Here is a 13,878-nt window from a genome sequence, read left to right as displayed (position 1 = left end):
AAGGTGACGGACTATTTGGTTGGTCAGGCAGTTACAGGGTTAAAAAGTGTCATCTCATAGTCCATAAATGAATGGAGACTTCTCTTTTCTCTTTCACTTTATACAGCTGATGGATGAACAAAACAAGTCAGCGACATTTACGGATCTGAAAGGTCATTTGAGGACGGACAGGAGTTTTAGAGTTGTCGAATAAAAAGTGAAACTTTATCTTCTGACTGCTGCGTTTGAGAAATATACCTGACTGTGTGTATGTTTGTGTTTATTGTCTTGATTTATTTTTCATGAATTCAAAGGATATAAACTGAGAATTTTACTTAATCACAAGGACTGTCCTTTTTTCATCAGTATTTCCAAGAACTTCAGCTGAAAATAATCCTGTGTGTGTCAAGATAATAGTTTCTCAACCTGTTATAATCACAGCATAATCCTCTTGTATGTGTGTCAGTTGAATAACTGGTCATTTATAGAAACATCTGCTTCTCATAACAAGTACAAGATAAAAAATAAAAAATGAATCAATACATTTCTTTTCGGTTTGTTTTTCCGAAGTGTCCAACTGGGCGAGATCAGAGTTTTTCTTTCTTCTTCTTCTTCTCCTTGTTCGTCTTCTACTCATTTCATTTTGCATGTTTGAGGAGTTCTCGTAGATCACACGCTCAACCCTTCGCTTCTCGCTCTTTAATTGTCCGTCAATCTCTGGAGTTGTTGCTGTGTTTTTTTTTTTTCCTTCCTTCGCTGGCTGTGGCCATCACAGAGCCCGGGCCCATCGAGAGATGCCCAGTTTGATGTTCGCAGAGCTGGAGGAGAAACAAATGAGCTCATAGTGGAGATGTGATGCGGGGATTCAGCGTCGTCTCTTGCCGTACATTCGCACACCAAAACAACAATTAAGAGAAACAACAACAACACACTTTTCTTTCAGGACACGGATCAGCTTGCTTGACAGCTTTTTGTGAATGTCCTACTTTATTTTATTGTGTTTTTTTCTGTATTCTGAAGTCAGAGTTAAACACAAAACACTAGTAAAAGTACACAAAAAAATATAAATTCAACTTGAAAAAATGTTTTTTTTAAATACTTTATTATTCATATTATTATTAATATTATTCATATTATGTTTTTAGTATGATGTATTGATTTGAAGTTTAATCTTAAAGAACTTAACTAAAAAACAAAAGACTGATATTATAATATATATTAAAATATGCAATCATTGAAATGACAATAAAATAAATACTTTAAAAATAAGTAGCTATTCTAAAAATGTATTTCATTTGATGTATTTTATTCTAATATTATGGTTGATTCAATTAATCATCAATTAATTAAATAAAAAATACTTTAAATTATATTGACTTATCAAAATCAATGTCTGAGTCAAACCACATATGTAAGTTAAACAAGTGCATGACTGAGTCTGGTGGGTTGAGAGTATTTATTTTCATCAGAGCAGAGCGTGGACTCGTCAGTACATCCACTGCTCATGTCATGTGACTCGAAATAAGGCCAATAATCAGGGACGCCTGGCGGCTGAGTCGCTGACTGCACGACGATCCTCTTGCCGCTTGTTTTTTTGCGCCTCGACCATCGACCGTCGGATATTCATTTACTTTTGCACGAGGCTCCTCGTCGAATAGCGGACCTCGACGTGACACATTTGATAAAAAACTTGTTGAATATTTCCAGCCTCTCCTTCTCCTGCAAACCTCACACTGCTCATGTGACCTCTGACCTCCTCTGTTTTGCCTGCGTGTGATCCTAATTGAAGCTTTGTCGGCTCAAGTATAACCGTCATGAGAGCGCCGCCCGTGTAACCCCGTCAGACGGGAGTGAGAATGAGACGGACGTGAATTCTGTAACACACACTTGCAACAAAAAAAAAAGGAAAAGCAGAGGAATTAGGATTATTATCTTCAGGCAGGGGCGACGTCTGCATAATTTAGAAGTCCGTGGTTAGAATTTATAACTCAATACAAACGGTCGGGTTTAGATTTGTTTGTTACAAGTCAGAAAATGCAAAACAATATTAGATAACAAACACTAAACGCTGCAAACAACGTCTCCGCTCCGACCTGAACGAGCCGCAAAAAATATGAATCTAGGACAAACGTTGTTTCGGGGGGCTGCGTGCCCTCAATTAAATCAATATATTCATTAAGCACAAGGTCCCCCTATAGGTCACACACCGACTGTAATCCCCTTTCACGCTGAATATGTGGCCCCACGTCCAAGAGCCGGAGCGCGGATGTGCCACTCCATGCTCGCATGGATGAATGAGACGCCGAGCTTCAAGTGTGTGTGTGTGTGTGAGTGAGGGAGAGGACGCTGTGTGTGTGTGTGAGACAGTAAGAGAGTGCTGGGCGACTTGGTTTACATGTGAGCAGTAAATTACGCATGACAATAATTCACCCAGGACCGGATCCCACGACTACGAAATATAAGTAGAAGAAAAGCTTTACTTCTTTTTTTTTTTTTAGCCTCGTAATCCACATTTTAGGGAAAAAAATGTTAAATGATCAACAACTGCATGACACATAGAGACTACAGTAGTTTTATTTTTATTATTAGTTTGGTGGAGAGGAAAGGGGGATGATGGGGGGGTTATTAGAGGGTGGAGCTTTAACCATTTCAGCTCTTGATTGATGATTTAATTATCCATACAGTGGCGAACTGAGAGAGGATGGTACACAAAATAACACTTTATTTACATAACCAATCAGTGAGCGGCGAAGGTGGAGCTTCCTCTCTCTCTCACACACACACACACTCCACTCTCTCTTTTCCCTCTCTCTCCCTCCCTCACACACACACACACTATCTCTCTTTCACACACATTCACAGTCACAGGCATTGGGAGAGATGGCTCCTTTCTGTAATAAATGTTGGATTCGTCTTCTTTTAGTGGCCTCCAGGATGTGAAATAATCCTGAAAGAAAAGTCCATGATATTCCTGTGTAACATTCCTGCAGGCACTCTTGAGTCCCCTGTCGTGACTTTATCCTGCGTTTATTTCACTTTAAATGCGTCTCAGGTCCTCAAAATGCTCAAGTCAAAACGTTCAAATACAGCTTAACTATATAGATGAGACTCTAAAAATGAAGGAATATGAATAAACACGTATTTTCTTAGACAGATAAATGTTTTGAAATACATAATTGAACATGTTAATTTTCAGTTAAAACATAGTCTGGATATTTTTTTTTTAAACAAATGATACAAAAGTGCAAACGTTTATAACACACATATTATTAAAAGATTTAAACAAATAATCCACGAACGCCTGTTCATGAATTATCTCACACGAGTGAACGGTTTAAAAAATGTATATATTCTTACATGATGCGCTCGGCGTGGACACGCTCCAAGTTCCCCCGTCTCTCTCTTCCAAAAACCTCGCTGGTGGACACCCCAACATCGCTTGGTTCGCCTCAAAAAAAAAAGGAAAAAAAGCAGCTGAGATGGCGAAACGGAGCGCAGGGGGGCAAAAAAGAAAAGAGAGAAGAAGAGAGAGAGACGAAAAACTTCAACCAAGAAGATGCTCACGTTTGCCTCTCCTCAATTATCCCCTCCCGTGAAGATAGGTGGCGTGCGTTTCAGGGGGCTTCTCCTCTGTGTTCCACGGCAAAGAAAAGGAGGTGGAAAGAAAAAAAATGTCATTAGAAGAGGCGTAACACGTCAGTCCCTACCCAGGTTTGTTTCCTGGAGTGGGTGTAAGACATCAGTTGTAAACCTGCCCTAGCAGGAATAGCGGTCCCTCCCTCCTCCCAACTATTTCTAAGGCTTTATTATCACCGGTGGAAACGGATCCGCTCACCGACAGACGCGCTCCGGTATCATCCCTCCTCTACGCCGCCTCTCACCGCTTTTAAAAACAGGTACGTGTCTCCACATTTTGACGGAAAATAAACAAACATTTTAATGCACTTTTGTAGGGGGGTGTCCTTTTGAAGCGAAACTGGATTTTAAACTTTACCCACACGAAGTTGGAGCGCAACTTTTTTTTTTTACCCTCCGCACCTGCTCAGGTGGAAGAAAGTGCGTTTGTTTATTTTCATCATCCACCTTTTTTTCATTTTTTTTTACCCTTTTTTCTTTTATTCTGCGTGATGCTCCGGTGAGGCGCGTGTGCTGGTCGCAGCCGAGGATCGAGCGCTGTTTGCGGGGCTGGTAGGGCGACACAATCCCCCTGGATAACAGCGACCCTTTTTTTTAATACACAAAAAAATCCCTGTAAATAAGTTAGAATGAACTATTAGCGCGGGTGAGCAGTTTTTCTTTTAAGGGATCCGTTTAGTTGCCACTTTATTTTGACATTTTAACAATCACTTCCCCCCGTTGTTTTATTTATTATTTTCTTTTAAAGTACCTGATAAACTTTTTAACGCAGACGCAACATGGACGCGTGTTAGATTCAAGTTTAGTCTTCGCGTTTTTACTGATATGAATTTTAGATACAAAACAGAATAAAAAGTGTTTTCTTTTTCTCTTTCTTTTTTATTCGCGTTCGTCGAGAAAGCGCGTGACACGATGCGATCGCTCTTAAATACAATAGTGGTTTGGTTATTATTCAGAGTAAAAAAAGGAGTACAAGTTTTTAAAAAGTGGGCAGATAAAAAAGAGTTGGGGTTTAATAATGGAACCGTGGCTGTGGTGCTGACTGGAGCCACTGGTCTGGGATCAGTGGAAGCCCTAAATTAGATGGACGCGGATCTCTCTTCGTCTCCTCCTCCGTTACTTTCAACTTCTCTCGCGAAACAAACACACAACTTTACATGGAATATTGACATTGTTTCTTCCGCCCTGTGTGTGTTTTTTCTTTCCCGTCAGGCTGAGGAAAAAAAAACAACAACAACAACAAGAAAAAAAAAATCACAAGAAATCGGAGTCCATGCGAGCTGCCATCTGATCCCCGCACACTCTTATCAATGAAGCAAGAGATCATGGCGGATGGCCCCAGGTGTAAGAGGCGAAAACAAGCCAACCCGAGACGGAAAAACGGTAAGAGAAACAAGCACTTGCTGGGGGGGGTCTGTGGATGGAGGTCTGGATGTGGGGCTCCGTGGGTGAGCGAGGGTTACTGCTGCTGCTGCTGCTGAGAGGACCGTTATCCGGCGCAAAAGTCTGTGCGCCTCTGCTGAGAGAAACTCTCCTTTTAGTTTTCTTTTTCTTCTGGTTGAGGACGACAAACTTGGTGGATGTTAGAAAGTTGCAGCGGCGTGTCGTCGGGACGGTGCCCGGCATGGGGGGGCCGTGTCGCGGACACTCTCGGAGCAGATCCTCGGTGTCAAAAAAAGCCTCGTTCCTTCTCGCTCTTTACTAAACGCATTTTTTTTAAATCGTCACCGAGGCCCCCCTTTTTTAATAATAAAATAAAAAAAATGATTCAACATTTTCACTCGTTTTTAACTTTGAATTAATTTCGGATTAATTTCTATTTTAATTGCAAAGTATGGCAACAAAACGTGTCCGTAAATGTGAGACAGTAATTGGGAAGCGCTGGAGGTGCACGTTTGTTGGTTTTCTGTCTCCATTTGACTGCACACTTAACCCACAAGAGACAAATTTACAGTGACATTCCCTGGCCCTGTGATTCCAAATTATTCCTTTACAAACACTAAAATAAAAGGAAGGAGAATCTAAACATTTGTCCCTTTTTTTTATCCCCAGTATTATTATTCTGTGATAGTATTTTAGTGCCCCCCAAAAGGTTATTTATCTAGATCAGATTCTATTTATTGATTGCATTTAATCAATAGCAGACAAGCATTTTGTTCCGCACTAAATAGCACAACAGTGGAGCTGCAGATTTTCAGTAGATCAACAACCATCGCAGCAGCGTTTTCAATTTTCTCTGAAGGATAATAATAAAAATAAAACTGGATGCTTGACAGTCTGTTTTGCGTTGGACACCTGTTTTGAAAAAGGGAGACACAGACTTGGCAACTGTTTGATATAAATATATATATAAATATATATTAGAAAATATAATTTTCACACTTCTTCAAATTGTATGTGATATTTCTGGCAGTCGCTCATGTGGGATAATTTTATCCAGCGACGACATTTGAATTATTTTTTTTATGAAAAAAAGTTTCTGTATTTATCTTGGATGACGACGAGTTCTGTCTGATGATCTCCCTCCCTACTTCTCACTCCCTCCTCACCCCCTATACTCCCCCCTGGGAATGCAGGGGCTTATTGAGGCTTGGCCACTCTCCCCCTGCTCTGTCTCCCCTCCTGTCCTCTTCCTGCCCGGCTGCGGAAGACCGGCTAGGCTGGCCGGCTACTCACGACCGCTCAATAATGCTTAAAATACCTAAATCTAAAATATGTCTGGAAAATGACGAGTGACAGCTTTGAAATTTTGATGGTGGAATTACATGTGCGTGCTTGAATATTTAGAAAATATACAGCAATGTGTTTCTAGCATTCAGCCATAATTAATTATATTTGATCTGGAAAATTCAAAGATGAATTTATTTGTTTGAAATAAATACGTAAGGGTCGTTTTTGCCAATTAGTATTAATGAGGTGTTTGCTCACTAACTCGTCGAGCTGATGACATTCTCATCCAGATGACTGTTGGCCTTCGGGGTTGGAGTTGCTATAGCAAGCTCTTGCTTCGTCGCTGCCCAGTACGTCATGTGGTATTTGACCACACATCATGACTTACACCCGGACCCTCCGTCACACACTGGACGACGGTCTCCGTAAGATGCCGGTGATGTTTTCGAAAAAAAAAAAAAAAAAACCCTGAGAATTGACCTGGTTTTCCCCTCCCGTCTCCCCGGTCCTGCTCGTGTGAAACTTGATCTTGGCAGAGTTTGCTTGTAACTTCCAGCTGTCAGTGCCGCGCTGCTCCACCTGTCCTTAATATTTATTTTTTTTGTTTTACATCACAGGGACCCTTTCGTAAACGCCTTCTTCCTCTTTGTGTGTGTGTGTGTAAAAGCTGCTTTTTTTATTGATCACTTGACTCGTTCTGATTCATTTTTCCTCCACACCGAGTTTACATTTGAATTTTCGGAGAACCTTACACTGATTACATAATCTAGAGAAGCAGTCCGATACTCTTGCTCCCCCCGTTTTCTTTGTGGATTTTATTTTATTTAAGCATATAAAGGCTGTCAAGGAAAATAGAGAAACTTTCAAGGAAGTTGTGTGTGTGTGTGTGTGTGTGTATGGGGGGGGGTTGCTTTCAGCCTCAGACAATAAAACATTTCAGCTAGTCTAAACAATTCGTCCATCTCTATTATTCCCCCTTTTTTTTCCCGAAGTTGTGTTTGCTGCTGCTGCAGAGGTGCTTCCTTTCTTCCTCTCACGATATATATATTTATATATTTTGGAGCCATCGTCGTCAGCAGGGCTGGTGGACAATTGGTTGTCAGTGGTAATGGGTTTCATTTACATGTTTATAGTGGCGGGGGGTTGTCCACGGTGCCATTCACTGCTGCCATTCCCACACGACTTGTGCAAGACACCTGCTTTTTCTTCCACCACAACTCAGGGATTATTCGGTCTAAGCGAGTGAAATGATTGTTCTTAGATACCCAGTCTAGTGGTGAATATCCCAAGTTGAAACATGGGGGGAAAAAAAGCATATTTGCCCTGATACAACTGGATACACAAGGCCGGATTATTTTCCAGACTTTTGCATCTTTTTTTTTTTTTTCATATCCCTCCTCTCTCTCTCTCTCTAAGCTGCAGTCGTCACGAGCTAAATATATCCATCTGCTCAGAGTGTATAAAACCAACTGCGTAAAAAAAAAAAAAAAAAAAATTGCCTCAGACATGTTGATGTCAAGTGATGGTGTCAATTCTGTGCCACCACATTTGCTTGCTTATTATTGATTTTATTTTATTGTGCGTCACGCAGATGCCGCTTGATATCTTCCCGAGATGTTATTCAACAAATCCTCTAATGTGCGCTTTCCACAAGGAATTAAAGCAGGAATGTAGTTCAGCAGCATTAACACAAACACACACACACACACACACACACACACACACACTTATACCCATACACAACAGCAGCAACGTTTTTTTCACGCTTTGATAACACAGATAAAAGCAAATAGCATGGCTTGTGGCTCTACACCCCTTTGCCCCCTCCCACCCCCCTCCCGCCCCCACGACCATCTCTACACCACACACGCACACAGAGAGAGAGAAAAAAATGACAATGATGAACTCTTAGACACTGGACAGAGAACTTCCTTTAAAAAAAAAAAAATGAAATAAATAAAAAGAATTCACCCTTTTTTTTTTCTTTTTTTTTTTTACCAAAAACTATTTTATTCTGACTTTCTGGACCGCCCTGCTTGTGCGTAGAGTTTTTGTGTTTCTCTGCGCCTGGCGGCCAGAGAACACACACTCGCAGAGGCACCGCGAGCCCGGACCCCTGACACTGCGGGTCTTTGGAATGCCTTAGGTACGATTTCACTTTCGCTCACATCAATGCTGACCTGAATGCCTTTCATATCTGATCCGCCGTGTCTCTCCTGGTAAACATCCCCCGGGGGGAGAACAAAGAAAGGAGCTCCTCTTCTTCTTCTTCTTCTTCTTCTTCTCCTTCTCCCTCTTAATCACAATTCAGCCCCTTTTGCCGCCAGCAGCAGGGCTACACATTTGCATTCAGCATCAGAAAAAGGGCCTGAGATGAAAAGGGGGGCAGAAAAAAAAGAGGAGAGCAAGAGAAGAGAGGAAGAAAAAAAAAAGGAGGAAAAGAGAAAATGGGGAGAGCGCGCTAGGCAGAAAAGAGGTGGGTGGGTGTTAGAAAGAAATAACTAGGGTGTTTGTGGTTGTTTGTTGGTCGTCCCCTGGTTACAAGCCTTTTATAGCCTCTCTACACTTGCAGGGACCCGGGGCCCCTCCTGACAGACAGATAGTGTTACGAGATGGCATGCCCACACTATTCGTGGCCACTCGCTCCGAAGACGAAGAAGAGAAATCCTGTCTGCGACCGATTGGATTGTGCTTACCAAGGTCTGGGGCAGGTGTCTCCGCGGAGGAATCTGCCTCAAACCTGGGGTTTTTTTCAGAAGCATAAACCAATACAAACCCAAAAAAAAAAAAAAGGAAATCGATTTGACTTCTGGAATGTCGCGATCAAACGTACAAATTACAAAAAAATCATTTCTGGACAAATTCCATGGTGGGAAAAATCTCCCTCCGTCCTTAATTTTTTGTTTCCTTATCAGACCCGATTATCATCCGATTCCCAAGCTATATGCAAATGAGGTGGAGGTGATGAGAAAAGGGGGCGCCGTCGCTTGTTCAACGATGGCGTCATGTGATATGGATTCTTTCTTTTTTTTTTTTTCTCCTCTCTTTCTGTTCCTCGACCAGAACTTTTTCTTTTTTTTTTTTCTTTTAAGGATTATCAGTGCACCTTCCCTCCCTCTTTCTACTGGCCGGCCTGCGCAGGATTTAGACAGATTTACTTCAGCAAACACCTTTGGACACTGGGGTGGGGTGGGGGGGCGAGTGGGGTTGGGGGGGATGAAGTCTGTTTGCAAAAGGAGCCTTTTGTTCCGAGAGGTTCTGGATAATGCCTTACCAGGCAGCCATGATATTAACCCGTGCTTTTGGAGTGTGGTGGGTGTTTGGGAAGGGGGGGGGTGGGTTTAACCCTTGCCTGAAACCCCCCCCCCCCCCCAACACAAGATATGAAAAATTAGGAATTTGTCTTACAAGCTTAACATTTAATTAGCGACACATTTAATGACAAGAATAAAGTTTGAAAAAAAAACAAAAAAACACGTGTAGAGTTGCTGCCAAGACTGGCTTCTGACTATCACGAGCCAAGTATGACATCCCTTCATGTTTTAATGCCAATTTAATGTTGTTGTTTGTTTTTTTTGCATTTTCACAATGATTTTTGTTCATGTTTTTATTCTGGATTTGATGGATTTGAACCTGAGATGAACCTTTGCCTCAGGTGGTTTTACCCGAGTCTATCATGGCTTTTATCTGAAAGAAGGATGTGGTTTAAGATATCAATTTTCTTGTTGGAAGATTTGTTTTCTTAAAAATCGTACTCACGTGTTGAACGTTTACTCTCGAGTGCCCTGCGATGACCTGTCGAAGCAGCGGTCGATGACTAAACTGACGGGAAAAAAAAAAAGTGAACTACACAAACTGGAGTGCGTTAAAGGACAACAGTCAGATGATGGCTGGAGAATCGTGACACGTGTTGTCACACAGAAAAAAAAAAAAAAAGGTTAGAAGGTGTTGTCCGTGACTCAAATAACTCTGGACACGGCCACAGAAGGAATGATGAAGAGTGATCGGATAAAAGGTGACAGACTTGGAGGTGTCTCCAGCAGCCGTGTCAACTCTTCCCTCTTCTTCTTCTTCTTCTTCTTGCATCCTGTATTTCTGACACGTTGCATGTCTTTGCAGCAACACATGTCTTTCTCCTGCTTCCCTGACTTTATTTCATGCCTTCTTGCTCGTTTTGTTTTTCCCTCTCTCGTTCCCTTGTTTTCGCCTGTCATTCTCTGTGATTTTGACAAAACACAAACAGTGAAATTGAAACTTCACTGGTCCGGCAAATAATTGCATGCATTTGGATTTTCTTTTTTTTTGTTGTAGTTTTCCACGTGCGCTGTTGTTTTTACGGCGTGATTTTATGCATAGAAGGAGAGAACGCACTTTGGAATATCATGCCTCATTTGAGTCCTTCTCGAGTGAGAATGCAAAGTCTTTATTTGGCCCATCCGTTCCGTCTCGTCCTGCTGTTTGCACTTGATTTTGGACATTTTCCACGCGTCTGAGTCCACGAGCCACAGACGACAGGATGCTGAGCAGGTGTAAACTAACATTTGGATCTCATAATTAAACGGCAGGGGGGCACGACGACTTATATATATTTCCCAAACAATGATCTCTGAGAAAGTGTGGAATTAAATACCTTTCCTCCAGTGGCAGGCAGATTGACTCTCATGGGATTTTTCTTTTTCTGCACACTATCGTTGTAGATCTGAAAGAAACTGGTATAATGTTACCCCCTTTTTAATGCAAATTGTTTGTCTCGTTCTCTGGAGTGTGCGACATGAAGTCATATTGATCACAACAGGGACAAACCTGACAAGTCGGATCTATTTATAAAAGCACGTTTTAACAAACAAGAGTCTCTCCTAATAGACAAACAATGCAAACCGATTAAATCAGTGGAGCTTGTGTTTCGGGGAGATGAAAAGAAAAGAAAAGAACGAAGCCGTCGTCACCTCAACCGCCCATTAAAACGATTTTCAAGCGGCGGCGTCTTCGCCGAGGTACCTTTTTTTGGTTTTGTTTTAGAGAAACACACACTCGCGCTTTGATGTATGTCAGATTGGCGGGTGGAAGAGCTCCTATGGCAAGGTCACGGCCACGTGGAGCGATCAATATCAGATCAGCAGATGAAGCCCGGGTGACATCTGGAAATGTAGGCTCTTTTTTCCCACGAAAGCCGTACCTTTAATGCGACATAATAGTACATGCTATTTGAACCGCGACGGCTGTCTTACATGACTTCATTATTCAGAAGGTGTTCTTGCTTCCCTTTTTCCACCTACCGCTACTTTTTCTTTCTCTCCCCTCTTTAACGAGAGGTTGTCTGCTTTCATTCGTACTCGGAAAGTAAATTCAGATCTAATTGCAGTGAGTGAGATTAACAAAATTAGGTCATTTTTTTTTCTTCTTTTTTTTTCGCACAAATGTCGCTGACTTTCATCTTGATCAAGCACATTCTTAACTGGGAGAAGAAGAAAAAAAAGGAAATGGTCAGAAATTACACATGGCTCCTTGTTAGTCAAACATGCGTTTAACCTTTGGCAAGAGTGAGTCAATGAGATAAAGCGTAGACGAGGGGCGGGGCGGAAGGGGGGCACACATCGTCCTCTTTTAAATGTCATCAGTAGTGCAGTCAGTGGACATGTGTAGCAAAGTCGAGCGCGCCGAAAACTCACGTGTTAATGGATTCTGACTGGAGTGGGAGCCCCCTCCCCTGAACACCTCACGTCTCGCTGCTGTCAAACACGGATGTCAAACAAACACCTCCTCAGGTAGCGGGGGGATAATCACACCGACAGGCCTGTCCTCAGCCTTTCTGACAGGACCGAGAGCTGGTTTTGTTAAAGCTGTAGTTTTGGGGTCAAACGTAACGATTAGTGCACGTGTGAGCCGGAGTCAATTAAACAGAGCCAGGGCTTCGCGTTGACAGCGACGATCTCTGTGGTAAATATTACGGTTTGGACTCACCCAAAGGCATGATTTGAGGATTTAAAGCGACTATTTACAGTCACGATGGAGCGATAAAGTTCTGTGGTTACAGTTCGCTGTCAGGCTGATCAGAGCTGCAGTTCTGATAGCGTCGGGATGACTCGATGGGTATTTCCTGACCCAGAAAACTTTTGCGATCGGGTCGGGGATGAGACTTAAGCCTCGTGACTCAGTCTGAACTGAGGGCGTCATGACGTCGGAGCCGGAGGTTGTTTTGACATTGTTTTTGAAGGTGACTTTTGGTTTTGTTTTATTGTTATACAAGTATTCACCATGAAAAGAAAACTTTGTTCATTATTTAATAAAAAGAAGGTCAATCATATGATCGCACGGCAGTGACGAGTGAAGACGAGTGAGGTCAAACTTTAACGCCTTAAATGTGGGTTAAAGTCTGAATCCAGAGACACATCCATCCAAGTCAGTCATCCCGCCGGTCGGCTAATTACTTCTCCCCCACCCAAGGGAAGCTGCTTCCTTATCGCTCGGCCGTCTTGCTCCAACATTCCTGAGATAAATTCACCACCACTTTGTTATTCTTACTACTTAGGGGTATTGGAATTAGCGTTGCCATCAAAGGGGGAGCCTTTTTTCTTTCTCACCTATCAGTGGTCGTCCATCAGAGTCTGGGGCAGCACCAACGTATGCGGTGTCTCACATGAAAGGGGCGACGTGGCACTTTCACACGTGCAGGTACTTCAGCGGTGCACGCCGCCCGATTTATTTGCGTCGCTCTTTGTCGCGGCAGATGTCTTCGAAAAAGCCCACTATATCCACACGCTGTTATTATCATGCGTTTAAAAAACCTCCACGAGCATCATGGATAAATAATCAGTGTTCCATTCATCCCTTGCCTGTTCACTTCCTTCCTTCCGTAAGTCCCACTGTTTCCCAACATACCTCAGCAGCGTGGAGTCGCCCCCTTATAAACCGGCAATCACCGTAATCCCTAATGTTATTACTTTTCATAATTAGTTACAGCAACACTCATTCCACAACTGGCGGAAAGGAGTATTCCTTAGTAATTAAGGTAATGAAATATTCATTTCTGCTACCTTTTCAGCAGTCGCACAAATGAGCCCGCCATGCTTAATGTCCGCCTTGCTTCTGATTTTATTATGATGGCGGGCGCCGCAATTAGTACTTACAGTGACAGTTAGCGTGTTTGCATGGGGTGGTAAGCAGAGGGAGGTGAAGCGGTGAAGCGGGGTTGCACCCTGGTGTGATCACACACACACCACCTTCATCTCGCTTGGATCTTCCACCTTTTTTTTTTTTTGCCCCCTTCGCTGTGTTACCTTTATCTCCCGGTCTGCTACCCGACGGAGAGGTTACTTTTCCCGGGCAACCGAAAATCAACTTGACATAACTGTTCATCAGTTTCAGCCCTCTACACCCCCCAACCCCCTTCTCCCCCCTTCTCCACCTTTTCTTCTATGACTCCCCATCTCACCCCCTGAGGTAGTTTGCATCAAATCAGGCCCAGTCAAGCTTCAAGTAGAAATTGGCAGCCCAGAACCTGACAGAGGAGAAGAGGGAGACGGGCAGGCGGGAGGTGGGTGAGGAGTGTAGGGGGGAGGCAAACTGGAAGCTTCAACACCATCCAGGATGGTG

At 42.8% G+C, this 13,878-nt stretch overlaps 1 protein-coding gene and 1 long non-coding RNA gene across 7 annotated transcripts in view; one reads left to right on the top strand and one right to left on the bottom strand.

Moving 5' to 3' along the window:
- Positions 1-2,676: 2,676 nt before the first annotated feature.
- Positions 2,677-3,425, bottom strand: LOC148079890 (uncharacterized). The gene is made up of 2 exons (XR_015711340.1): positions 3,337-3,425; positions 2,677-2,926 (listed from the first exon to the last, which is right to left on the bottom strand). It is a non-coding gene; the product is annotated as an uncharacterized LOC148079890 (long non-coding RNA).
- Positions 3,426-3,561: 136 nt separating this feature from the next.
- The window catches only part of zeb2b (zinc finger E-box binding homeobox 2b), a 66,359-nt gene continuing 56,042 nt past the window's right edge, over positions 3,562-13,878 (top strand). For 3 of the 6 annotated variants that reach the window (XM_087791606.1, XM_087791603.1, XM_087791605.1), the window contains exons 1-2: positions 3,563-3,879; positions 4,860-4,998. In XM_087791606.1, coding sequence (XP_087647732.1) covers positions 4,926-4,998 — 73 coding nt within the window. In that variant the 5' untranslated portion in view covers positions 3,563-3,879; positions 4,860-4,925. Of the gene's footprint in view, positions 3,880-4,827; positions 4,999-13,878 lie in introns of all 6 variants that reach the window. The other 3 variants (XM_087791604.1, XM_087791600.1, XM_087791602.1) reach the window with 2 other exon arrangements.

This window comes from Callionymus lyra, chromosome 5 (genome assembly GCF_982586985.1).
Source record: "Callionymus lyra chromosome 5, fCalLyr1.hap1.1, whole genome shotgun sequence".
In the NCBI taxonomy this organism is placed as follows: domain Eukaryota; kingdom Metazoa; phylum Chordata; class Actinopteri; order Syngnathiformes; family Callionymidae; genus Callionymus; species Callionymus lyra.
Note: the sequence above shows the minus strand (reverse complement) of the source record. Positions and strands in the feature narration are given on the sequence as shown.